The sequence below is a fragment of the Sciurus carolinensis genome, chromosome 5 (genome assembly GCF_902686445.1).
Source record: "Sciurus carolinensis chromosome 5, mSciCar1.2, whole genome shotgun sequence".
NCBI lineage: Eukaryota > Metazoa > Chordata > Mammalia > Rodentia > Sciuridae > Sciurus > Sciurus carolinensis.
In genome coordinates, this window is record NC_062217.1 from 3556963 (window position 1) to 3582181 (window position 25219).

The 25219-nt window shown below is 47.4% G+C and overlaps 1 protein-coding gene across 4 annotated transcripts in view; it reads right to left on the reverse strand.

The window, feature by feature from the left end:
* The window catches only part of Myo16 (myosin XVI), a 606187-nt gene that overhangs the window by 14322 nt on the left and 566646 nt on the right, over positions 1-25219 (reverse strand). For all 4 annotated transcript variants that reach the window (XM_047554578.1, XM_047554580.1, XM_047554577.1 and 1 more), the window contains exons 33-34: positions 19748-19906; positions 8275-8366 (exon numbers count right to left, since the gene is read on the reverse strand). In XM_047554578.1, the coding sequence (XP_047410534.1) occupies positions 8275-8366; positions 19748-19906 (251 nt within the window). The remainder of the gene's footprint in view (positions 1-8274; positions 8367-19747; positions 19907-25219) is intronic.

A 25219-nucleotide genomic window follows, 5' to 3' on the forward strand; every position in this document is an offset into this window, starting at 1 on the left:
AGAGAGTCTTCCTGAGTCACGTTGACTTCCACGTTCCGTGACTTTGGAAGTCAATCAGCATATACAATGTGACTCCTCTTGAACGCTCCCCTAGAGAGGCAGCTGCCTGCAGTCCCACTCGCCAAGTTCACTGGTGTGTCTTAGCTTGGGACCGGGCGAGAGGCATTTGGCAGAGTGAGGACATGTTGTGCCTGTCTGCTTCTCTTTGCTCTTCTGGAGTTGTTCCTGGGTGAAATTTCGGTTGAGCTGGGAATTCGTCAAGTGTGATACGTTGGTAGTACAGAAGTGACCAAGCAGCATTTGGTGCATTCACTACAAGCTCCAGAGTCCACCGGCTCTCCTCACGCACATGCACACACAGGCACACACCACATACCTCACAATGAATCACACGATAGAGACGGAGTTATGGGGACAACATTATGGAGGGGACGCATTCATTTGGAGGGGCTCCAGGAGTCCTGGAGAGAGGGTGAGCCTGTTGGGGGGTCATGGGTAAGCATGAAGACAGCCTCGCGGGCAGTGTGGCCTGTCCTGCTACAGGAGCTATTATGGGCCAGGCTACATGGGCAATGACCAAACAGTCTCCAGTTGACCCTGAGACTCCACGTCATGTAGGAAATTCGTCTCCTGTGGGAACACCTACCTCTGTAACCGTCAACAGGTGCTTAGCATAGCATGTTGGGGACACAAAAAGACAATTCTTATATAATGTAAAATTGTTCTCTTTCTGGTTCCTAGTTTTCTTGGACAATGTACCTGTCATAGAGAATGGCTGTCTAGATGTTAGTAACCATTTGTTAATTTGTACCCCACTAAGGTTGTTTTGACCCACTTCCCCTTCTGCTAATGATTTTAGATCTCATGATGTTAGTCTGTAGTTTTGAATCATAACAGTCACTTGTGATCTATGTACAGTAAAGCTTGCTTTACTGATGATATAAAAACCCCTGCAACCCTACACTCGGGGCTGTTCTCCCAATAGTCACTTTGGGCGTTGCGTGAGACAGACTCTCAGATTGGGACTTCTCAGTGGTGACTCCTCTGTTTTTAAGTTGCGCCTCACAAGACAGCAAGTCATAGCCAAGGCCTTATGCTGAAAAAGTGTGCAGTGATTGATACCTGTGCAGAAAAAAGTAAAATCTCACTTCCAAATTGCATCTGACTCACGAGTAAAGTGCAGGCAGCTTAAATTCCTTCATGCTAAAAATGAAACAAAACTTATATTAAAAAATACATAGAGACATAACTCTGTGGCAGGCACAGATAAGGAAGACTTTCATTTCCTCTTAAGTATGTACACAGAAGGTTTTCTTGAACAGAATGAAGACAAGCCCTGACTGAGAGGCAGTCAGTGTGATGGTGCAGACATATGCATGCGTGTGGGAGAGGACGGAAGCCAGATGAAGACGCGTGAGCTAAGTGTCCGCAGGTGACAACCACAACCTGCAGACATGCACACCCTTCTATCTGAGGAATCAGAAAAGCAAGCCAACACAGTCAGATCGCGGGGGGCAACAGAAGCGTGGGAGAACAAGGCTGGCCCAGGTTTTTGAAACTAAGAGAATCTGGAGCCGCCTCAGGCAGGTCCTGGAGGAAGACCTTGGTGACACTGAACCTTGCCAGAGGGAAACTGGGGCCAGCAGGGAGGGCAGAGTGCGGGAGCGTGGGTCCCAGGGATGTGAGGGCCGCAGGTCAACACTTCTCTCCTGGTGTGGAGGTTGGCGGGACTGTGTGGCCGACTGTAAACAGGTGGAAATCAGACACACATCTATTGCCATCACCAAAGCAACCACACACACAGACATGAAGCCAAGAGGCAGTGGTAGACTAGAGTGGAACATCAAAGAGCACTGGAATACTCCAAAAGAAGCCGTCAGAGGGAGACAACGATAACGAAAAACAAGCAGTGGGGATAAACAGGACACATACAGTACCACAGAGGACGCCTGAATCCAACTCGACCCAGAACACATCAAATGTAAATGGCCCATCCAAAGCTTATCAGGCTGAACAAAAATAAACAAGATCCAGTTGTATGCTGCCTCCAACAAACCATGTCAAATATAGAAACAAAGACTTTCAAAGTCGAAGGTGGGTTTAGAGGGAGGGGATGGAAGATTCTCAGGTTCCATGGTGATGGTGGCTGTGACTCTGGAGCTCACCGGGACAAAGACACTGTGCAGACCGTGGTCAACAGAATGACCAAGTGGTTGTCTTCATCAAGACTAGAGAATTCAGACAGAGGAGTGTCGTGTATGAAGAGGAAACTGCTTCACCAGGAGTCACGATAATCCTCACAACAGTACTTCTGCCCTACTTCCGCCACCCCTGATCCCCGGGCAGACACTGGTGAAACTGAAGGCAAAATTAGACCTCCGGGCTCTACTGGCAGTAATGGACAGGAAAAGGAGAGAGGAAATCAGCAAGGACACAGACCTGAACGCTATCAACCAGCACGGCCTGATGGATGTTTCTAGAACACTCTGCCCAGTGATCGTGGAATGCATACTCTCTTCAAGAGTACCTGGAAGTGTTACCAGGAAAGATTTCCTTGGGACGTAAAACAAGTCCCTAAATTTAAGAACACTGAAATCTCACCAGGCATTTTCTCAGATCATATCAAAATCAAACCAGAAATCAGTATCAGAAGGTGATCTGGAAAATTCCCAAGTATCTGGAAAATAAGTAACATAGGTCCAAAAGAAAGTCCCAAGAGAAGTTTGAAAGTATTTTTAACTGAATGAAAATGAAAACAAGACATGTCAAAAATGGTAGAATGTAGCGAATACAGTGTTTGGATGTAAATCTGTAACATTTTACTTTCATTGGAAAAAACAGAACACCTCAAATGATCTCTGCTACCTATTTAAGAAACCAGAAAAAGAGAAGAGATTGTAAACAAGAAAACAGAAATCAGTGAAACAGCAAAGCAACATAGAAATCGATAAAATCAAAAGTGAGTTTTTTAAAAGATCAATAAAGGTGATAAACTTCTAGCTAAACTGATCAGAAAAACAAAATAAGCAAAGTCTTTGCCAAGCAGGAAGCTAGAAAGGGATGTTACCCAGAATATTAAAAAATCCCTAAAATCATCAAGAAAGTCCCGCAGAGCAGTTAGGAAACAGGAAAAGAAGGTGCTGGGAGCAACGGATCCGAGGTAGCGTATAGCAGCCAGGAATGTAAACCCCCGGGACCTGTGTCACTGGGTGAGGAAGAACCGTGAATCATAAACCAAGTATTCCAGAAACGGGAAGCTCCGATCCCACTCCGGTAGGCAGACACTTGAGCTTCTGGGGAGCACCTGGCAACAGCCACCGGCCAGCGCCACTCCCAGCGGCCCTTGGGTGCTCCCCCTCCAGGGCAGCTCTGCACATCCTTTCTCCCCCTCTTTGGCAATTGTGAAAGAGCCATCTTCAGTGTGCCGTGCTGGGTGGCAGCGACACTGGAAGCCGGCTCTTCTGGTTTTCCCTCCACCATGTCACGGTGTTGACGCGCTGTTCTTAGGAAAAGCCCTGCCCCTGTTCAGATAAAACCTGCTTCTGAGAAAAGCTTGAATGGAGGAGGTGAACAGACACTAGAGAGAGCGGCTGAAGGTCACTGGCCCACCTGCCTCCCTGCATCTTCCTCGGGAAGCGTCATTAGGTTCTACAGGGTCACACACAAGAGATTCCAAGCCCAGCTGCCTCATCTGACGTGAAGGAGACAACCAGGGCTCCCTGTGGCAGTGCTGCCCCTGGGACTTGGGGTGGCCGGGGGTGCATGTCATTGGTAGCTCCTCTCAGCAAGGCCACCTCAACTCTGAGGCTTCTGCATTTAACCTGGAACTAATTCTCACCATAAGACGAGAGCACATGATTCAAGATGGAAAAGATGAACCATCCCAACAACAGAATAACCATTTCCAGAATAAACTATACAACAACCCTTTTTTTTTAAACCTATTAAAAGCATGCACAGCACTGGCTAGTTTTCACGGGTAGGACAGGCAGTTAGTCAAAGGCCAGTGTGGAGGAGGCTCTGTGCTAACCACGGGGTGATGATCCATTCCAGTGTGGCAGGGATGGAGTCAAGAACTCAGACACTGTGCTTAAAAACCCAGCTCTAAAGCTGATGCGACAAAAGAGCAAGAGGGACTGAGGTTGGGTGTTTCAAGGCTCAGAGTTTTTCCTAAATCTATGCTAGTGCATACTAGAATTCCTTCTAAAACTGCGCACAGGAGAGGTGCTATTGGATTCCAGATTGCTGTGGGTTCTGCTGCTCTAATTCAACCTCCTACTCATTTTAGGTAGCATCTACTCTGTCACATTCAGAACTGACTCTGGAAAAGGGGAATATCATGATAACCATAATGAGCACTTCTGTGAACTTATGCATCCCAGGCAGCATGCTGGGAGTCCCACACATTTTCTTTAAATAACCTGAAAAATAATTGCTATTTTCTGTTGCCCACATGTTAACAGAGGTGAGATTCTTCTTCAGTTCTTTTTTCTCCTCTTCCTTTCTTTAATTCGGATAATTTACTACTGAATGAAGTCAGCAAGACTCAGGTTCATCTTCCAGCTGTGTCTCTCTCTCCTGCACAGACGCCTGCTAACTGCCCACTGCCCATCTGGAGGAGTGTGCAGGTGGTGTGGGGCCATTCTCTTCTTTAGTAAAAATCAGTCACTACTCTGATTTCTCACTCTTTCAATATTTCTTATGATAGAATTCTCCTTGTTGGTAAGAATCAGTTAGAAACACAGTATTTGAATACATTTAAGATATACATGTGGTCCAACTGAATAATGGAAAGGTACAAAAAATGGAATTTTTAAAATTTATATTTTACAAATTTCTATGTGTCCATATAGGACCTAACCTTTCCCTGTTGAAAATGCTCCCATTTTACTCAGACCATCAAACTAATTTACCTCCTTTCTTTCTTGCACTTATCATGTGAATCACCAATGGAGAGTACTGGTTCTCAGAAGACTTGGGTGTGTGACAGAGTCCTCTCCGTGAGGCCTCAGAGTTCATAGCTCAGATGATGATAGGATAGATGATAGACAGACAGACAGATAGATAGATAGAGATAGAAAATAGGCAAGTAGATGGTAGATGATAGAGATAAATTGATTTTTCTGACAGGATTATCTACTTTCTGTTCCCTGATATTATTTCATCTAGCACATGGTTTGTTTTGATTGTTTTGATTCCATGCTATAATATATTTAGATCAATCCATATGACAAAAAAAGAATATGGAAAGTATTGGATTTATTTAGTAGCCTGCAACTCTTAATTTTGTTGATATGTGGCATTACAAAAAGGTTTCTTTAATGGTTCAATAAAACAAACCACAGAGCTATTTGTTTCTCGATGTGGATCAATTGCATACATATCATATTACGGCTCGCCAGCAGCTATACTGGGGGTGGGTTGGATATTTATTAAGGTCTTGGGCACTGGACTGCCACCATTTTAGCAGACTTATCAATGATTCCTCATGATGAATATTTGAATATGACCAATATTCACAATAATGTACATTCTTTCAAGAAGCAAATTTTTAAGTTTGAGAAGAAATATGATAAATGTTCACAATGAAAATCAAAGATCATGAAGCATGCACTATTCCTTTGGAGAACAGGCAGCTGAGAGAAACCGAAAAACAGAAGGAAAAGTTGGTAAAATTAATGGTAAGTTACAGGTAAATCAGTCATGCTCAGAAGAAAAAAAGAAAAGGTCCCATTTTTCAGTGTCAGCAGTGCACAGACCTGTAAGCAGCAAGGTTTCTGCAGGGGGTGTGCACCAGGCACTATTTAATCCACGCGCTCTGCTCCCGCCTGGTCTCAACCCCGCACCCCGCTTTCTTGCTATTGCTTTATTTATAACCTCGGGCTTCCTGTGTCAGGTTGCCTGGCTCTGTGAGTCAGCAGAGGGATGTGATCACAGCAGAGAGCAAGAAGTCATTCTGGGATGGAAGATGAAAGTATTCATTCACTGCAGAGCCTTTTCCCCAAGTCACTTCTAAGTACATCGTGCTAAATAGCATTCTTTCAAAAAATTATTCAAACCTCCTAAAATTTAATTAGAGTACTGGAGGCTTTATTTAAAGGGTAAAGAAAAATAGGATTGGAGGGAAAAGGTCCAGCAAGTGGGCTGGGTGACACAGAGGCCAGGCGGCAGTGCGCTCGGACTAGCATTCCTCTGCTGCCGCCGAATGGAGCCCCAGACCGGCAGGGTCAGCCCTGGGACCACATCCATTCTTCTCACCCCTTACACTTTACGTCTCTCACGCTGCTTCCTTGGTAGATAGACTGAGCCCATCTCACGTGTATTTGTCCAGCTGCCAAAGGAGAAGTGAGAGGGGGCGTCTCTCCCTTTATATTTTCATTGTGGTGGGTAAGAAACTGAAAAGTGAGACCAACAGCCAAAACACCAAGTTACAAATGACCACTAAGGCTATTTAGACTTTTATCTTGAACCAAAAAATTTTCAAATTTATGAAAAGATGACTCCTCCATTCCTCTTAATGGCTCATGGCTAGTTTATTCCAGAAACAGGATGCACGAACTTGACATCCACTCAACTGTCCACTACAGCAACGTCCATGCATGACTTGCTCCTTAAAGGAATGCCATTGACTCATAATGATGCTGGATAAAACACTGATGTCCTCAGAGAGGGGTCGATTTTTGGTCCACATCTGGCTTCACTGCTATAGGACCAAAGCCTCCAGGACAGACTTCCTTTATGGAGTTTCTGTTGAAGTGCATTGGTGGAAAATCTGAAATGCAGCCTGCATCTATGTGTCTACACTGCCCCTATAAATACCTCACAAGAGAGTCTGGAAGACATGTGGCCATTGAACCTCAGGGTCACATCACTCTCCCAGTGCCTCAGCAGCAAGGTGCTGTCCTTGACTGAGGCCACAGTCTGCATGGAAGAGAAGTCACATGGCCTTCCATTTTCTCAGGGAAAAAAATGACATGAGATGACTGGCAGCTTCTACATCATCGGAGGCATGTGCCCGGGAAATCAGGCCCCTTTGAAAACCGGAGAAAACGCTTCCTTTCCCATCTCTCCTTACTTCTCAGGAAATCCCTGACAGATCAGAGGAAACGCTCCTGGCATGCCTGTTTTATGAACCGTCTTTCAAACTCACCCCTTTTCTCTACGAATCACACTGCAGTGGAAGCCCTGGGAAAGATGGCGGATGGCCTACCGAGTTCTAAGTGGAAGAGTCAACACTACCGTAGAAACCAACCCACGATCCCCACGAGCAGGTGCCCTGCAAATGATCACAGACGAAGTGTCTGTCCAAGGAGCAGAGGGGACAGCAGGACACTCCTCACCACCACCAGCATTTTCAGTGGAGGGCCCAGACATCAGCGTGCGTGGTTCCAGCAGATGGCCTACTCTAAGATTGATTTTTAGGATTCAGGTCTCGATTTTGCTCCCTATTTCATCAGTGTTATCTAGGAAATCTCAGCAGATAATGAGGCCATGCCTACCTGATTCCAGGTATTCTGATGACAGCTGATCATTAGCTGGATAGTTGATTTCATGGGAACATCTGGATTCCCAGCTGAGATCTTTTTATGTAGATCTTGACATAATAGAAACTGTACGGTAACTTCATGGAAGCTAAGAATCCTGTTGCTGAAGCAACAATATTTTAATGTGTTAATGCTAAACTTTGTAATTGTTGGGTCGGACACCACCTTGGACGCAAGGCCACGTCATTTTAAGAGATCACTATTAAGCGTAGAATTTGAAAATCAACCCTAAGAGAAAAGAATACCCTATTACGTAAATTCTTCATGTGTTTAAAAATGCTTCATTTTCTCTTATATAATCCTTATTTTGGTGAAATTTGTAAGGCCAAACACAAGAATGGTAGATGTGACATCCACCAGCTGCACAGAGCGGTGGTCCTGTGCTGAGTGCTGGACAGAGCTGGACGGCAGGAGTCAGTCTCTACCTGGGGCTCCGAGTTGTCCACGCCTGGTCACTCCCAGCCGCCTGTTTCAGCTGACACCCAATTCAGAAAACATATTGTCATTTAGCAGTTTTGACATCAGCATCGCCTGGTAACAATTTTAAAGTAGCACAACATAAATTAAATCCGTGATGCTTTGCTTTATAATATTTATTAGTTTTCTCTCTTTTTTTACTGCAAGCAGAGAGCTGGAGTGAGCAGGGAGGGAGGAGGGGATCAGGCGGAAGGAGCCTAGGGCGGAGGGAAGTCCGGGCTCACTGCCAGTCCAGGGGTGTGGCAGCACCTACCTGAGCAGTGTGGCTGTCCCGGTGTCTCTGCGGCGATGGCGTGGCTGTGCTGCTGACACTCAGCCGTGAGCACCGGTCCTCCTCAGGTGAGCCTGCGGAGTGCAACACAAAGCACCGTTCAGTGGCCTCTCCTCTCACCTGAGAAACCGCCTCAGCACCGGAACAAGCCGACCTCCTTAGGACTCCTGGGTGGAACATGGGCAAGCGCTCACTGGATACCGAGTTTCTAGTGTGTTGCCACAGCTGCACTTAGTGAAAGAGGAAGTACCCAGGCAGGAGGATGAGATGCAGTGGAGAAGCACATCACAGCCTCACAGAGTGGGCAAGCGAGCCCTGGAGGGACGGGAGCAGAGGGACTTCTCTAGAGGCATCCGTGGGGGAAGGACCAGTGAAGATCAATCCCCCTGGATTGCTGGAGAAGGCTCTTGAGAGGCAGCAGGGAGGAAGAGAAGGAAGTAAAGACAGAGAGAACATCCGGCGTTTGTGTCTGCTGATCCCTCTGAGAATGGTTCATCCTGTCCACAGCCAATGGTCCGGGATGAACTGGAGTTCAAGGGAACTGAACACCTCTCCCCTCGAGGGGCACGGAAGTACTCCTGAGGCCTCCAATGACTTTACAATGACTTGATTATCTTTCAGGTTTCTCCTCTCAGCACTTGGGGCCGGATCCTTCTGTTGTGAGACCGTCCTACACCTTGCAGGGCGTTGAGCAGTGTGCCTGGCCTCTGCCAGCAGCACCCAGTTCAAAACTTCAGTGTTCCCAGACATCACTAGATGTCCCCCTGCAAGGTTGGGAGCCACTGTTACAGAGGCCTCCTGCATTGCCAGAAGTGACTTGGTTAACAAACTAGCATGGATAAAAGCAGCAGTAACTACCCACTGGAATGAATTCAACCCAGAGAACTTTAAGTACCAAAGCAATTACTCCTCTCGTCTGAAAGTATCATTAACTACACAGTTTAATTGATTAAACATATACATGATTCCTAAATTAAAAATCATTAGGAAATCACCTCACATTATTCCAGTTATAGGACAGGTAGTTCCTGAGGGAAGTCCCTGCAATCCCGCTGACATCCAACAAGGCCTGCCCAGTGACCTTGCTGAGTGTGTAACACCTCCACGCGAGGGCTGGCTTCCCTGAGGGGGTGCCCGCAGCAGTGCCTGTACCTGAGAAACCTCAGGAGCCTGGCGCTGGAGAAAGGGTCCCTGCCAGAAGAGTGGTGGTATCTGCAGCTGGCAAGGGAACGACTGTACTTAGACACTGGCAACAGAATATAGGACAGGGCGCAACCCAGCAGTTGGTGGTAGAGCGATCCAGAATCCAGACAGGCAGAGGGAGACTGGAAGCCTAACCTGGGGCACCGCTGGGAAAACCAGGCACCTAGAGAAGCAGGCAGTTGGCAAGACAGCAAAAAAGGGCTTGGGATTCACGTGACAGCCTCCCAAGAGGAGGAGGCAGGTGGGGGTGGAGGCCCAGGCTGGTCCACCAGGAGGACACATGTCCAGTTCACCTGATGTCTTACTCACAAGGGTATCTACGGAGAAGGAAGCCATGATCCTTTTTCCAAAACTAAATTATAAATTAGATGTTTTCTTTTAGAATCGAAACAGAAAGTCAGTTTAGATTATAAAAACAAAAACCCAGAACCAAATCAATAGCACAATGTGCATTACCCAGGATCAATTAGATGAAATGAGGAATTATTTATGAACATCCTCTGAATAACTGAGAAACAGTTAGTGCAGAAAAAGGAAAAGTCTCCACTGGAGAGAAGCTCGTACCTTAATGGGAATGACACTTAGCCTGAACACAACACAAGAGACCGAGGGCCAGGAGGGTTCCGGTTACACAGCAGGCTCTCCGGAGCCAGGATGCGTCCTGCTAGCAGGGACTCTGGGAGAGCTCCGCGTGGTGATGCCAGATGCTCTGGGTTCTAGGAGAATGTTGGAAGGGGAAGCAAGCGGAGGAGCCAGGTCTGGCTGAGAGGTCAAGGAGAAAAGGCTGCAAAGCCTGTAGCTGCCCCAGGCCAGGGGAATGGTCTGTGAGAGGGTTTGGCCAGAGGAGGGAACAGGAGATTGTTCTAGAAGTAAAGCGGACCAAAGGTTTAGAGGGTTTTGTAGAACCCTCTATGGGGGTGTGACTGGTGACGTTCCGTAGACAAGAGATGGCACTGCAGATTTCTGAGAGAAGATGGACACCACTGCATTGCAGCTGGGAGTTGAAGGGCATTCCCCAGCTGCAGAAGGCACACGGGTCTGGACCCATGGAGACCAGAGCCAGGGGAGGACAGAGGGTAGGAGGTGGAAGCTCCCCAAAAGAGGGGTCTCCTCCAAGAGGAGGAGAGGAGAGGAGACCCTAGGCAGAGATGCCTGGGCTGGAGGAAATCCTCGCTGGCTCCAGCAGACAGAGGAAGCCCACTCGGGCCAGTGAGCCGGTGTAGGGCAGGCACAGTACCAGCTGGGAGCTTCCAAGGTGCAAAGGAGGTTATATATATATATTTAACCAACAAACCACATTACAGCTGCCATATTAAATTGAGTAATTTTTTTAAAGACAAATGATCAAAAAAGATACCAAAAGCACAAATCATGGGAAAAAGATGGACTAATGCCTATCTATGGATATTGAAAATATGTTAAAAAATCATAAAAATAAAATGCAAAAGTAAAAACAAAAACACACACTTAAATACATTAAATAAAAGGTTTAATTAGTCTGCCTTAAAACAACCTAAAAGTCAAAATAAAAAAATGGACACAGAATGTGTAAAGAAAGATAAATGGTATGAATGAGCAGCAAGTCATGACCACTTCCGTTTTTATTGAGCATCCAAAGAACTGCTCGTACCATGACAGTAACTCACACGTTTTACTTACCAAACTAACAGGGACTGAAATACTTTACAGAGATTTCAGACATATATAAGAGAACAGGGAGGGAAACCCACCTCCCTATCCCTGAGCTTTGGCCTTCAAACTTGTTCCACCTGTTTTTCTCACTAAATTAAAAAAAAAAAAAAAAAAAAAAAAAATCCCAGAAGTCAAGTCACCTCACCTGTGAACCGCTGAGCATGTGTCCCTAACTCATGAGACTCTTCTCTACACTGGGGAGTCCTCCTGAAGCTCAGAGGAGCACTGTCAAGTGACACCCCAGAGAGCACCTGCTTCTGAGTCTCCTCCCCAGCCTAGAGGATTCCATTGCACATTTTAACTAAGACGGAAGATTCTCACTTGGTGTTGGGGGGTCACTTAGAGCGAGTGAGGCCTTTAATCTGTCCTCTTTCACTGGAAGGCAGAACCGCAGCTCAGACAGGCTGCTCACACACACCGCCATGGTGCTGGGTGTTCTTACTGCCCCAGCCTTCTCCCAGACCCAGTGCAGAGTTGGTCATTTACAGCTTAGAGAGTCACGTCTCCGTCCTCAGATGCTTTGTGCAGAGCAAAGGATGCCTTAGCAAGCTGAGCATGCCCATTGGTACTGCACTCTTGATTGTAAAAGTCACGCTTCCCGAGTGATTGCAAGGGCTGAGGTCTTCTGAAACTTCTGGTGTCCCCTAGACACCCAACTCTTCTGCTCAAAAGTCACTCAGGGATCAGGAGAAGGGGTCCCCAAAGCTGAGCTACAAGCATCGCAGATACAACGCGGACACCTCAGAGAACCTCTGATTGCCATGTGGGCTTGGGCAGACGCTCCCTCTTCTCAGACGTGGGGTGCTGCTCCAAGTTCTGCAAATTGGACTTCCCAGGACACAAAGAGGAAGGGCTTTAGGATGCTCTCCTTCTGAGCCCTGGTACAGGTCTGATCCAGGAATTCTGTGTGATCACTAAAGTGACTTGGAAAAGGGAGAAACTGTGGGTCATGCAGTTCATGTGCAGCACCCAGTGGGTCCTTTTGAAGTCTCTGAAGAGGAGAAGAGTGGGGTCAGCTGTGGCAGATGAGTGACACTGGATTTTATGTGCCTGACCAGTCAGAGCCTGTCATTCGGTTGGGGACCCAAAGTTGTTTAGTCCAGGACAATGGGGCTGGGTTCTCTCGTGTCTCACCGAGGACTCTGGCCTTTACGTCTCCTCTTGGCTTCCATGACATTGGGCAGCTGTGGTCTCCCCCAGCGTCCCGTCCTAGGCCTTCATTCTGCCTTCTCAGTCACCTGTTTCTCTCTCCCCCTTTGCACTCTCCTCAGTGCTGTAATAACCCCACATACCCAGCCTCTTTCCCATCTTTCCATCCTGGAGCTCCTGCCTGAACTCCCAAGGTGCACTTGGCATTTATGTGATCTGGAGTCAGAAGTTCTTGTTTCATTTTTTGGTACCAGGGATTGAACTCGGGGGCACTCAACCACTAAGCCACGTCCCCAGCCCTATTTTGTGTTTTATTTAGAGACAGTGTCTCACTGAGTTGCTTAGGGCTTCACTTTTTCTGAGACTGCCTTTGAACCCATGATCCTCCTGCCTCAGCCTCCCGAGCTGCTAGGATTAGAGGCGTGTGCCACTGCGCCCGGCAAGTCCATATGTATCAAACTGCAAATCCACCTAGGGCACCCCTGCTCCACCTCCCCTCTCCGCTGCAGGGTTCAGCCTTCCACCCTCACTGTAAGTGGACTCATCAAGCCTCTCTCCTCTCCTCTGCCAGGATGTTCTCTAACAGCCTGGCTTGTCTGCAAAGCCTGCCAAGGACCCAGTGAAGGTGCGTGAGCTTGGCACGCCCAACCTCCTGTCCTGTTCTGCAGTCACTTCAACAGCACAACCAGGCGCACTTCTCAAAAATGGCAGAGCCAGAGCAGGGCGGCTCTGGAGCTGCCGCCGGGCGCTGTGCCCTGTCCTTGGCAGTCTCTCTTAGCTCACGCCCTCACCCACGCGCAGGTTCATACTCGTGCCACGGATAACTCCAGCAGCAGATTCCAAATGCTCGCTCCTTTGCTCATCTTGAAATTCCAGCCTTCCCCCCAAGGTGTCCTTGGCCATCCCAGTCCCCTGAATGCCCTCCTCTGTGTGGAAGGTAACTGCAACCATTGCTCCTCGGACCCCCTGGGACACTTTTAGCACGAACTGCCTGGGATCCTAATCTCTTTTGACACACTGTCAATGTTCTCCCATGTTCGCTGTTCACACAAAGAGGCACTTGAGGAACTCAGATGTCATCTGGCCACCGTGCACGTACTCACACGCCATGCTCGTCCTCATCGACCCTCGAGTGCCAGGAGCTGCCTGCCTCTTCTCGAGGTCTCCCTGTCCTTCTGCCCATCCTGTCACTCTGAAAACTCTAATGTACGTGCACGACAGTCCTTCCCCTGAATCATATCCATATGGTCTTATTTGATTCATTCCAGAGGCTCTAGATTATAATGTCCATCCTGGCACTGAATACCAGGGTAGGCCATCAAAATGACCAGCATATGTGACCACACCTGGGAGCAGTGGGGTCAGGTGCATGTAGGCCCAGGACAGTCTACATGGTCTTGGAGAAATGAATCCACCACCTTGACTTCCTCTGCTTCCTGGTATAACTTCTGCTTCTGTTGGCTAAATCCTGTGGATCATCCAGCTCTAAAAGCCCTGGGATTTTAGGAGAACTGTGTGCAGGTGGTGTGTGCTGAGTACCAGCTCTGTGTTTGCACCACCACGCTGAACACCCAGAGCAGTCCATGAGGCAGACTCTTCATCATCCCTGTTTTTAAGATGAGAAAACTAAGAAGCTGAGATGTGCTGTGCCCACGCTCATGGAGTTGTCTTGTGTCAGAGCTGGGGTCTGGACCCAGGCAGGGTGACCCCTCAAATACCAGGAACACTGCCCAGTGATTATCTCAGTACACCATCTTCAACCTCAACGCCCAGCTGAGCTGGACAGAGTTCAATTCAATGAGTGAGGTCCAAATGAGACAGGATTCAATATGGCTTCAAGACACTCTTGGCCAGAAGCAGGAGGTGGGAGGGTTCAGGGATGCCACAGGAGCAAGCTTTCTTTGCAAAGCAACTCCTGTTACTCAAAATAGACAACTAGAGAATATTCCAGATTGTCAAGTGGAAGCTTGCTTCCCCTTCTCTGGCCCTTGGGCTTTGAGTCAGATGACAGTACAAATTCCAGAGCATCTTTGCCTATGAATGGAGCGAGGTGGCAGGGTGCACACGGAAGCCTATTTTCCAAATTCCAGAGCATCTTTGCAATGCCTATGAATGGAGTGAGGTGGCAGGGTGCACATGGAAGCCTATTTTCTGGGCTCCAGTCAGAGGCTCCTAGGCCAGTGGCAGTCGTGGGGCATGGCTGCCAGAAGCCTTGCTTCACTGTGTCCGATCAGGAGGGTTTGGATCTAATGCCGAGTTCAACACAGCCCTCGAGTCCATGCGAAAAATGCAAAGTCCCTGGACCCACGAATGAGCTCGCCAGTCCTGCCTCCTAGCAAGCCTTTCATCCACACAGAGAACCCTGACTTTGCACTGAGGGTGGACATTAAGCAAACGAAAAAGAGGCCATCTTCACAGAAAGAGAAATGCAGATCCAAGTGTAATGGCTCTATTCTTTAATTGCCATTTTTCCTGATGCTTAGCAATAAAATGTATATTCATTGAACAGCAAGAAAGAAAATCATACTGATATAAAATGTCCTCATTGGAAATTTTTATATCTCTATTTCCCCACAAAATAAACATCTTTATATTCACAACACTTTGTTTGATACAGCTAAAATGTTCTAACATTAAAAACTGCTTTCTAATCTAATGATAAATAACCACAAGTCCAGGGAATAATTAGGTACACATACACAAAAAAATCCAAGTCTGTGTTCACATCAGTAAAAAGATGGCAATTAAAGTAAGTGATAGCTATAATTACCCACACATAACTATATTTCAGCAAATGAACAAACAGATAATTATTTCTGGGAAGAAAGAGGTAGCATGCAGATACTGGCATTCAAAAGAGAAATCATTTCCTAGAAAATAACACTATTTCTGTTCCAATTAGAACTTTAAGTTATTCTAAACATTTACTTTCATCTTGTGTCTTTATTTAGAAAGGACACTGTACTATCTGAATTGCAATTCTGTGCCGTTAATTGCCTTAAGTGATATCATGACCATGTATATATCAAATGCCACCCATGGAGATTTGTGCAAGTTGGACTATACAGATGGAGAAACCTCTGACTCTGTCCTCTGAACAGCACTCACTGGTTCATCTGCCACATTCGTCACTGTTCCAGTCAGAGGATGCTTAGAGGAAGCCCTGCTACACCAGGCAAGCAGCTGGATATCTTAATAGTCCTGGGGAAAGAGTCCGGCATCCAGAAATGGATAGTTTTCACACTACACGAAGCCTTTACAGTGTGAATTTCCAGGTTTGCTCCAGGTGTGTCCTTAGACCTTCCTCTAAAACCTATCTGCCCTGCCTTTCAGAAAGTCCTGTCCCCTCCGCTGGTCACAGATCAGCGTAAACATGTCAAGTTGTTTTGAGAGACTGTAGCCCCAGTTGAAATGATTTTTCTTTTGTGTACATAACTCTTGAGATTTTCAAGTAATCTTCAATTAATGTCTACACAGAAACAGCTTTAAAATCTGCTTGCCATAAGCATTTAAGGGAAAACATATAAATCTGTGACCAGGGTGTGGACTGGCACTATTTGTTACATGCTGGAGTTTAGAAGCCTGATATTGCTAAGGGCTCAGTTCTCTATAATCAATCTCAAGAAGCAAATTCCAAGAACATTTCCAGTTTGGTCTAGAGGGGATTCATTTGCATGGTTGTTTTTTGCATTTGTGTTAATTTTGGGGGGGGGCAAGACTCAAAGCTTTTTGTATTAATTTTCTAAGACCTTTTTCCAAGTGGTAGCTTTTGCCTTTAGCCTCAAAATTCAGAAAAATGGAATATTTTGGTGAAAGGGAATTCCCTTCCTCTCTCTCCACTGACACCCGCTTCCCAACTCTCTCATTTTTTTTTAAAACATTGTGAGATGGTAGCTGCCATACAAGTCAACAACCCCATCAGATGGTGGGGGTGCCCCTTCCCCTGCTAGAATGTAGTTTTCTTGCACCCTCTTTATTCTGTCACCCTGGTTAGTGGATTATCAAGTCTGTTCATGTTTCTAAGGACAATTTGAAAGAACCAACGTTGGCTTTGTTCTGTTTTCTATTTCAATACAGTATGTTCTCGCCCTACTGTACCTTCCCTCCCGCTTCCTTGGTGTCAAATTTTCTCCTGGATTTCTGACTCCCTAGGTCCTCGGCCCTGATCTGGAGCCCTTGTTCCCGTAGGGCATATGGTGAAGGCTGCCAGCCTCCATCCCTGGAGACCTCAGCCACCACCCCCAGGTGCTGTCATGTCACAGTTTCATGGACATTAGTTGGAATATTCTGGTTTTCAATTCAGACTGTGCTTTTTCCTTGGACCTGCGGATTCCTGGGTGCAAGATGTCTGAATGCTGTGCGAGGCCCAGCTTGCCCTCTGGCGGGCTCTGGGCATCTCCTGCTCCCCAAGCCAGCAGTCATTCATGCTGCAGTTCACACTACACGAAGCCTTTACAGTGTGAATTTCCAGGTTTGCTCCAGGTGTGTCCTTAGACCTTCCTCTAAAACCTATCTGCCCTGCCTTTCAGAAAGTCCTGTCCCCTCCGCTGGTCAGTGTTGAGGGCGCAGCTGGCAGTCAGACGTGTCAGTGTCAGGTGCTGAGCAGGAGTCTGCTGCCCGCTGCGCTCGCCTTCTAAATGACTTTTCATTTCTTCCACTACCTCTAAGCATGCCGAGTTCACCAGTGCTGAATCCTCTATGTTTTCACTTTTTTCTAAGTATATCATTAACTCCTTTTCATTTTTACAGGAATTTTTTATTAGTTTTAAAATTCAGGGTTAGCAGCTATTTTCTTTGCGCGTGTTAAAGATGCCCTTCCACTGACCTTGGACCTCGAGGGCTCCTTCGCCTCCTTTAAGCCTCTGGCTGCTTCTAGGATCCGTGGTTAGCTGTTATTTTACACGTATCTCGCTGCGACAGGCCTGGTAGTGGTCTTATTTTCACTTCTTCTACTCAGGCTTTCCGTGGGTTTGAATTTAAAAATAAAAGCTGGGCTCTGTCGGGCTCACTGTGCGGACAGTCGGCCCCTCGAGTGCACGTCCCGGCCCACCCAGCCTCTGCGGTCCACTCCCGTCCGCGCTGGCAGCCACTTTGCTTTCTGTCCTGCACAGGCGCTTCTGCTCTTCAGACTCTGTTTGTCGGTGCACTTGCACCATCACAGGTTGTTTCCTGGGTTTCGGTTGCTGCGTGTTCTGTTTTGTGCACAGCAGTGGGTCATTCCTACAGACGCAGAGCTCATCTGTGTGGGGGTTAATCCCGTAAGATGCCCGGTGAGCCCAGCTCTGGGCGCTCAGCAGCGTGGGCTCGCCTAGGAGACTTTGGCTCTCTTCTGGCTGCTCTGGTGCTTTCCCAGGAGGAAGCCTGCTGCCCTGCTATGAGGCTGCCCTAGGGAGAGGCCCAGGTGAGTGGACAGACTAGAATCTTCTGAGGCCTGCAGTAACCCCGCATGTGACCTTGGAAAGGTACCATCCCTCAGCTGAGCTGGGTTTGGCTGCTGGTTTGACTGCTGTCTCATGAGGAACCCAAACAAAGGCACGCTGAGCCACACCCAGCTTCCTGACCCTCCGAAATATAAAATAACAACCACCAGATGTGCAAAGCCTCTGAGGTTCTTTTGGGGGAAATGGGATTTGCTGCACAGCAGTGGATAACTACCACCCTCCAGGTGCCATCTGAAGGGCCGCACTCGTTCCCGGCCCAGGTGATCAGGCATGGAGGCGCCCTGGGCTTCCACCTTCAGGTGTTCCTGGGCATTGCTTCCATTTCCCTCCAGAGGACGCCTGGAGGCAGGGCTGCTGGGGTGGGAAGAGGACGTTGGGTTTACAACAATCGCCACTTGCTGCTCTCCAGGGTGCTGCGGCTAGTGTTGGAAACTTCACCAACATTTCTCACCGAGTCTCTCCTCTGACCACGCACAGGTCTCCTGGCCCTAGGATTCCAGCAGCACTCCTCGCTGTGTCCTTTTGTGGCCGTGGCAGGGACGGAATCCAGGGTCCCACACATGCTCAGCAAGGGCTCTCCCCTGAGCCAGGCCCAGCACGGCTGGGTCCTTCGTGTCTCCACACCATTTTCCAGATTCCGCCTCTTCCCTCTGCTTCTGGGTGTTTCCCTCTAGAGATTCTCTGGCGTATCTTCCATTTCCCCTGACGCTTTCGTTGTGTTTTCAACAACTGTGTCTAATTAAGTTTAATTTCATCCTCTGTTATACTTCATTTTATTACTGCGTTTTTCAATTTCAGAATTTCCATCTGACAATTTTTGCCCATTTTGCTCTGCTTTTGATTGCCCATTTCTGCTGAAATCCCTGTGCTTCCATCTACGAGGGCAGGGTGCACATTCTTACTCGAAAGTGTACATCTTTGGACTCTGATCTTTCGAGCCCTGGTGGACATGCTGTGACTGACAGTTATCTCTGCAATGATTCCTGCTCACGGGTCTTGTTGCTTTGGACTGCGTGTTGGACTCGGTATTTGAAAAACCGTTTACAGGAATATTTTGAGACTGGGAAGCAATTATTGTCTTCAGGGAGAGTTTACGTGTTTCTCCCGGGAACCCGTGGGCTCTGTCACTCCAGTAGCACCGTGGTCATCTTTAGGATTGAGATGTTTCACAGCTGAGCTGTGATTTGGGTCTGGCTCACTGACTTTGGGATGGACACTTGTAAGCCCTCCCTAGGCCTTGGTGGACCTGGGAAGCTCAGGTGGCTTCTTGGCTGCCTTCTCTGGGCCAGGACGTGCCTCCTGCCTGAGAGGAAAGCCAGAGTATGGTCCTCCTGGCCTGGGGACCTCCCGCCTCCCCTTCAGCTCCCACAGTAACTCTGTCTTGAAAGTTCTCCAGCACCTTGAATTGGACTAAACAAAAATGGTTTTTCCAGCTCTTCTGGATGTGCCCAGGGAAAGATTGGTCAGTCATGACTAGAAGCCCTAGGCATTTTTTTATATATGAGAGGAAATATCTTTCGAGGGTTTGAGACACATGCAGACAAGCTGATTCCTACACAATGTTCTCTTTGCTGCACTTCAAACACCTGAAGGCGCCTTGGCATTTACATCCATTCCTTCAAGATTACTTTCCTTCACATTTCTTAATTATAAGAAAAATACTTCTAATTAGAAGTATCGGTAGAGCATATCTATCTCCTCCTTCTTCTTAGTTCAGACTCATTTTACACTGGCTCTTATGGACCAATACTGCAAAGATTTCTGAAAAGTTGCAAATTCTAAGGGCAATTCTAATTCCTTAACCCAGGCAATAATATGCTGACAATAATACCTGAGTGCAGTTCACAGTTTAGATCCTATTTTCCAGTTATTAAGCTTACTCCATTTTTATATTTTAAATTCATTCTTCCTAGAAAGTTGATACAGCTTAAAACTTTCATCCATTTACTTCTGAGTTTAAAAGTGCTTACCATTCGAGACGGAATTTCCATTTTCAGCAGTAATAGCACTAGATAGTGAATTAGATAATTGAATTCCATGGTTATTTGCATTTCTATCTTGAGTCTCCGAAGCAATTTCTGATGTACTAGGATCATCCCGGCCAGTTAGGTTCATGTTAGTTTCAAAACCTAAAATAAAATTTAGAAATGATTATTCTTGTATGATAAATGTACTGAAAAAAATGAATAAAAAAGTCACCAAATCAAATGTTAATTATAATTAATACAAATTGAAAATAATCCTTAATTCAATTTTTGGCCTATATGATACCAAATAATGTTGCAACACTGTTAAACATAAATGAAAACAATAAGTGGTAAAAGTCAACTTCATAATTTGTCATTTCCAAATATTTACATAGAATTTTTGATGTCATAGGTCACACAGCTTAGTGCAGTATTGCTCAAGTTGAGAAGTCATATATCTGGAGTTCTGGATTATTAGATATAAATATAGTAAGACATTCTTACAGCTTTTAAAAATAGCAAATATGTTTTCAACATGATGATAAATTTTTATTATTCCTTTTGGAAAAGCAGACTTCCAAGGCACTACAATGTATTCTGTACACTAAAATAATTAAACATTTACTCTATGTCCTATGTTGGTTGTCCTGAGGTGCCTGAGGTCAGAAGCCTAGTCCATATTCAGCAAAGGCCAAACGGCTTTGGAGCATCGCAGCGCACAGCCTCAGGAACACTCCTACCCTGGCAGACAGTCCCAGGGTGGGTGCTTTGATCTCAGGCAAGGTTTACAAGTGACCAGAGCGTCACATCAAACAGGATGGCATCCATGGCTCCACCTGGCCCTCAGGCTAAGATCTGGACTGTTTCCCCCTTCTCAGAAACCTCAAGAAGTTCCAGCCCCTGGACGGTAACTGAACATAAGGCTGTGTGTGCTGTGCTTGTCCTTCTCCTTGGTACTTAGTGAGTTCTGACTGCCTTAAAGCTAGGCCTTTCAAAGGTTGTAGGCTAACAAATTATTCAAAAGGGATAATAAACATCTTTTGCATTATTATACTTTGCTCATGGCAAAACCGTGTGTTTTCATCCCTGACCCCAATAACACAGATCCCAAGAGGCAGAGACATTATCCATATTTTACTGGGAAATGAGGTCAATCAAAGTCATGCAGCTGGAAAGAACTAGAACTTTAACCTTATATTCTGGTTACTGTTCAGTTTTTTTCTCACTAAAAAATGAATTAAATAATGTCCTTTCCATGCTTAAAACTCTTGAAAGAACAGCTATTGCCTAAAATATGAAGAAGAGAGGAAGGAGGGAGAAAGGTAGGGAGAGAAGGAAAAGAAGCAGGAAGTGAGAAAGGAAGGGCAAGGGGAGGGAAGGGAAAGAGGGAAGCCCTCCAGAGCTTGTCTCTCCGTGCTGGTTGTGATTTGGGCCTCCCGACTCTCCCTTGGTGACATTACCTCCCTTGCTCCTTGGGACCTGCATCCAAGCCGCTCTCAGGCCTGCTTGTATCCAAGTGCTCGGCATGCCTACAGGTTTCCATGTGCCAGATAACATTCCCTCTGCAAGGTGCTCCCCACCTGTGCACCCCGCATCTCCCACCCACAGATCAGGACCTTCGTCACATCACTGCAGGTATCTCTCGTGAGCTGACATCCACCAAGGACAGCCTACTCTACCCAAAAAGGAAAACGTGTGAAGATTTAGAGGTAGAAAATGCTGGATTGACAGAATGAAGGCAAACTGATCAGAGCTTCCATGCAAAAATCCCCAGACGGTCAAAGCCATTCTGAGTGAAAAAATGAAGCAGGAGGCTTGGCACTACCCGCCTTCAAAACACACTGCAAACCAGAGTGGTCAGAAGGACATGGCACTGGTGTACAGACTCCGAGCCCAGTGGAACGGAAGAGAGAGTGAAGAAGTAACCCACACATACGGCCAACTGATTTTCCATAGGGTGCCAAGAACACGCAGAGAAATGTTAACCATCTCAAAAAGTGGTGCTGGGAAAGTCGGATATCCACACGCAGAAGAACGCAGCTAGATTTTTGCCTCATACCAGTTACAGAAGTCAACTTGAAACAGTTAAAACTTAACTATGAGACCCCATCAGTGAATATACCAGAAGAAACAGGGGAAATATTTCAGGACATTGGAAAGAGAAAGGAGATTTCAGATAAGACCCAAGAGCACACAAAAAATGGAAAAAAAAAGAAAGAGGGATTCTACTGACCTAAAAGCTTCTGCACAGCTAAGGAAATAATCATCACAATGAAGAGGCTGCTAACAGGTTGGGAGAAAACATTTGCAAACTTTGCATCTGGCCACGGGTTGATACCCAGAATATATAAGGAATACCCAAAAGTCCAGAGCAGAAAAATGCAATTAAAAAATATGCAGTAGACCCAAATAGATATCTCTCAAGATAAGACATACAAGTGGACAAAAGGTATGAGAAAAAAATGCTCAGCCATCAAAGAAACACAAATCAGAATCCTGAGGAGCCATCAGGCCAGTCTGGGTGGAATGTCTACTGTCAAAGGCAAAGGTGACGGGAGTGCACACAGCCATCATGGAAGCCAGAACGGGCCCTCAAAAAGCTGAGGGTGGAGCTAGCATGACCCTGCAACCCCCTCATGGGACATTCACCCAAAGGAAGTGAAGTTGGCACGTCAGGGACATCTGCTCTCCTGCGTTCACCACCACGCTCCACATCAGCCATGACTTGAGAGCAGCCTCCAGATCTGACAGCGTACCAAAGACAAGGAGTGAGGTGCCCTGCAGGGACCAGCGTCCAGCCAGAAGAATGAAAGAAATGACGGCATTCACAGCAACGAGGATGGAACTGAGGTCATCGTGTTAGATGAAATTAGCCAGACACAGACACATAGGCCCTGCACAATCTCACGGAGGCGGAATCTAAATAACTCGATCCCACAAGAGTGGAGGGTCAGATGGAGGCTACCAGAGGTGGGCAGGTAGGGGAGGGGGAGGGCTGGTGGACCCCTGGGTGCTAAGTGACAGCTGAGAGGAGCCAGGAGTTCTGGGTGCCAGTGCACAGCAGGATGACCAGAGATAACAGTGCTATACTGTGGATTTAAAAACTCCAGAAAAAAGGATTTTGATTGTTTCACCATAAAGGAAGGATAAGGTCTGGGGAGGTGAATACTTTTAATCCGATGTAAACATCAGTCAATGCACCCATGTATCAAAACATCACATGGCACCCCATGAGTATGAACAAGTTTTATGTCTTTTTGCATCAGTTAAACACAAGTTGAATTTATAAATGTCACAGCTTCAAAATCCAAGCAGAAGAACTTATATGATCCACTTCAATGCCCAGTGGGCCAGCCTAGCTGCTGACTCCCTTGCACATGAAAACACACACGAAGACCTTCAGTGCTGCCAGAAGGTGCAAGAATAGTGATGGAACAGGAAGCTGGGCTGACCTTCACTGTTCCCAACGGCAGATCTGGAACAGGCTGAAATTGAGAGAACAATTATTCACGTTGGTCAAGTCCAGAACTTCTGTCTGCAAACCAGCTTCCTTTTAAAGCCATTTTAAGGCAGCCCTTCACCTGCTTTTATTTCTATTTAGGCTATTTCATTTGTCCATTCTTTAGTTCAGGGGGTACTATTGAGTGCCTACTGTGTGCCAGGTACTCTCTAGGGGCTGGAGACGAGGAATGAATTGCACAGCAGGTGACGGGGTAAACTCCAGCAGGTGGAAACACTGGTGGGTCCTGTGGCAGCAGAGTCAGGCACTGTCTCCCCAAGGTGGCCCTCAGCTCTGAGAAGGGCGGGGAAGAAGCAGGGTGCACAGGGGCACCCCGCACATGCAGGAGGAGCTCCCTGTCTGAAGGACCAGGTGGCAGTAACCTTGGAGTCAGGCACGTGGGAGCACAGGAGTGACACAGGGAGACAGGGGCCACCAGACAGGGCACAGGCCCTGCTGTCCACTCACGCTTCTTCCCTGTGTAGTGCCTTTGCTGACATAAAGGATGAGGCAGCTCCTTCCCTGACTATCACCCACATAGCAATGGTCGGGGAAATGAGGTTGAGGCCGGAAGGGCATTCTGGCAGGGGAAACAGGACGGCTGTCAGTGTCAAGGTCCCGCTTTTGGGGTGGTCAGTGTGGGCTCATCAGCACCGTACTCCCAGCTAAAACCAGTCACGTCCAAGCATCTGTGCTGGACTTATTACGCTCTCCATTGAAGCCCAGGAGATGGAATACAGAAACTCTGGGTAACAGGATTTTGCTGAGACGCGGCCGAGGGAGGGCGTGTTTGCAAGGTCTCTCCCCAGAGCACCTGTCACCCACGCCAGCACCCAAGGAGCTGCAGCAGAGACAACTGCAGGCACTGCACTGCATCCAAAGAGGCGGCTGCTCTGCAGGCACATGCTCGAGAGGCACACTCACGGGAAGTCAGGAATGAGCCAGAGCAAATCCAGACAGAAGGCCTGCGGCAGCAGGGCAGCGAGGACAAAGAGAAGTCATCCAGAGAGAAAGATCGAGCCTCTCAAAGACCCTGAGCACGGGAAGTGAGGAGAGCCCCATCGAAGAGCTAGTGGCACCTCAGAGACATTCCTGTGTCTCTGCATCTTTGCGTCTTGTTAACCACGTGGCACGTAGTCCGGCCGTCCTCCGGCTGGGTGCGCGGTGATGGTAACAGCTGCTCTGAATACCCGAGGATTTTTTTTTCTTAAGTCTCTAAACAGAGTTCTCTATTTCTCGGTGACCCCTGCCTGGTGCTGTTCCACAAATACAGGTGAAGTGAATCACATCGGTATGTGACTCGAAGATAAAGTTTTGGTCTTCATGTTAGGGTATGATCATTCCATAAAAGCGTGCGATACAGGCACATCTCAGTTGAACTTTAATCCACTGGGAGGGTTCTAGCAAGTCTTTAAATGTTAATACATTTCTTTCACTTGTCCTATTATCTTAACATAATTAAAATATCATTCTGGGTGGGTGTGATCCTCGTAAAACCCGCTTTCTACAGGAGGTGACCCCCCACGACCCCAGGACACGCTCAGTGTCTGGGGACATTCGGAGCTGTCACTCCTGGAGGAGGGCAGCCACGGACAGCCAGTGTATGGAGGTCGGGCATACTGCAAAACGTTCCGCAATGCACTGGGGCCCCTGCCCCAGGCTCCGCTGTCCCGGAAGGCCACCAGTGCTCCAGGGAGGACCTCTGCTTCAAACACAGGTCAGGTCACACCATTTCTCCTCAGCCCTCGCCAGTTCTCACCTGTCTGAAGGCTGAGTGGACCCTCCACGGCCAGACCCATGCTTGAATCTGGAGGAGCCAGCTCGGCCTCCCTGCACCCCTGGGCCCAGCCTCCCGCTCTGCAGGAGCACGGCAGCCCTCTGTTTGGTTCACTCCCAGGAGGAAGACTTCAAAGTCACCCTGGAACACTGCGGCCCTCTCCCCAGGCCCGGGCACTTCCGTCCATACCTTCACGTCA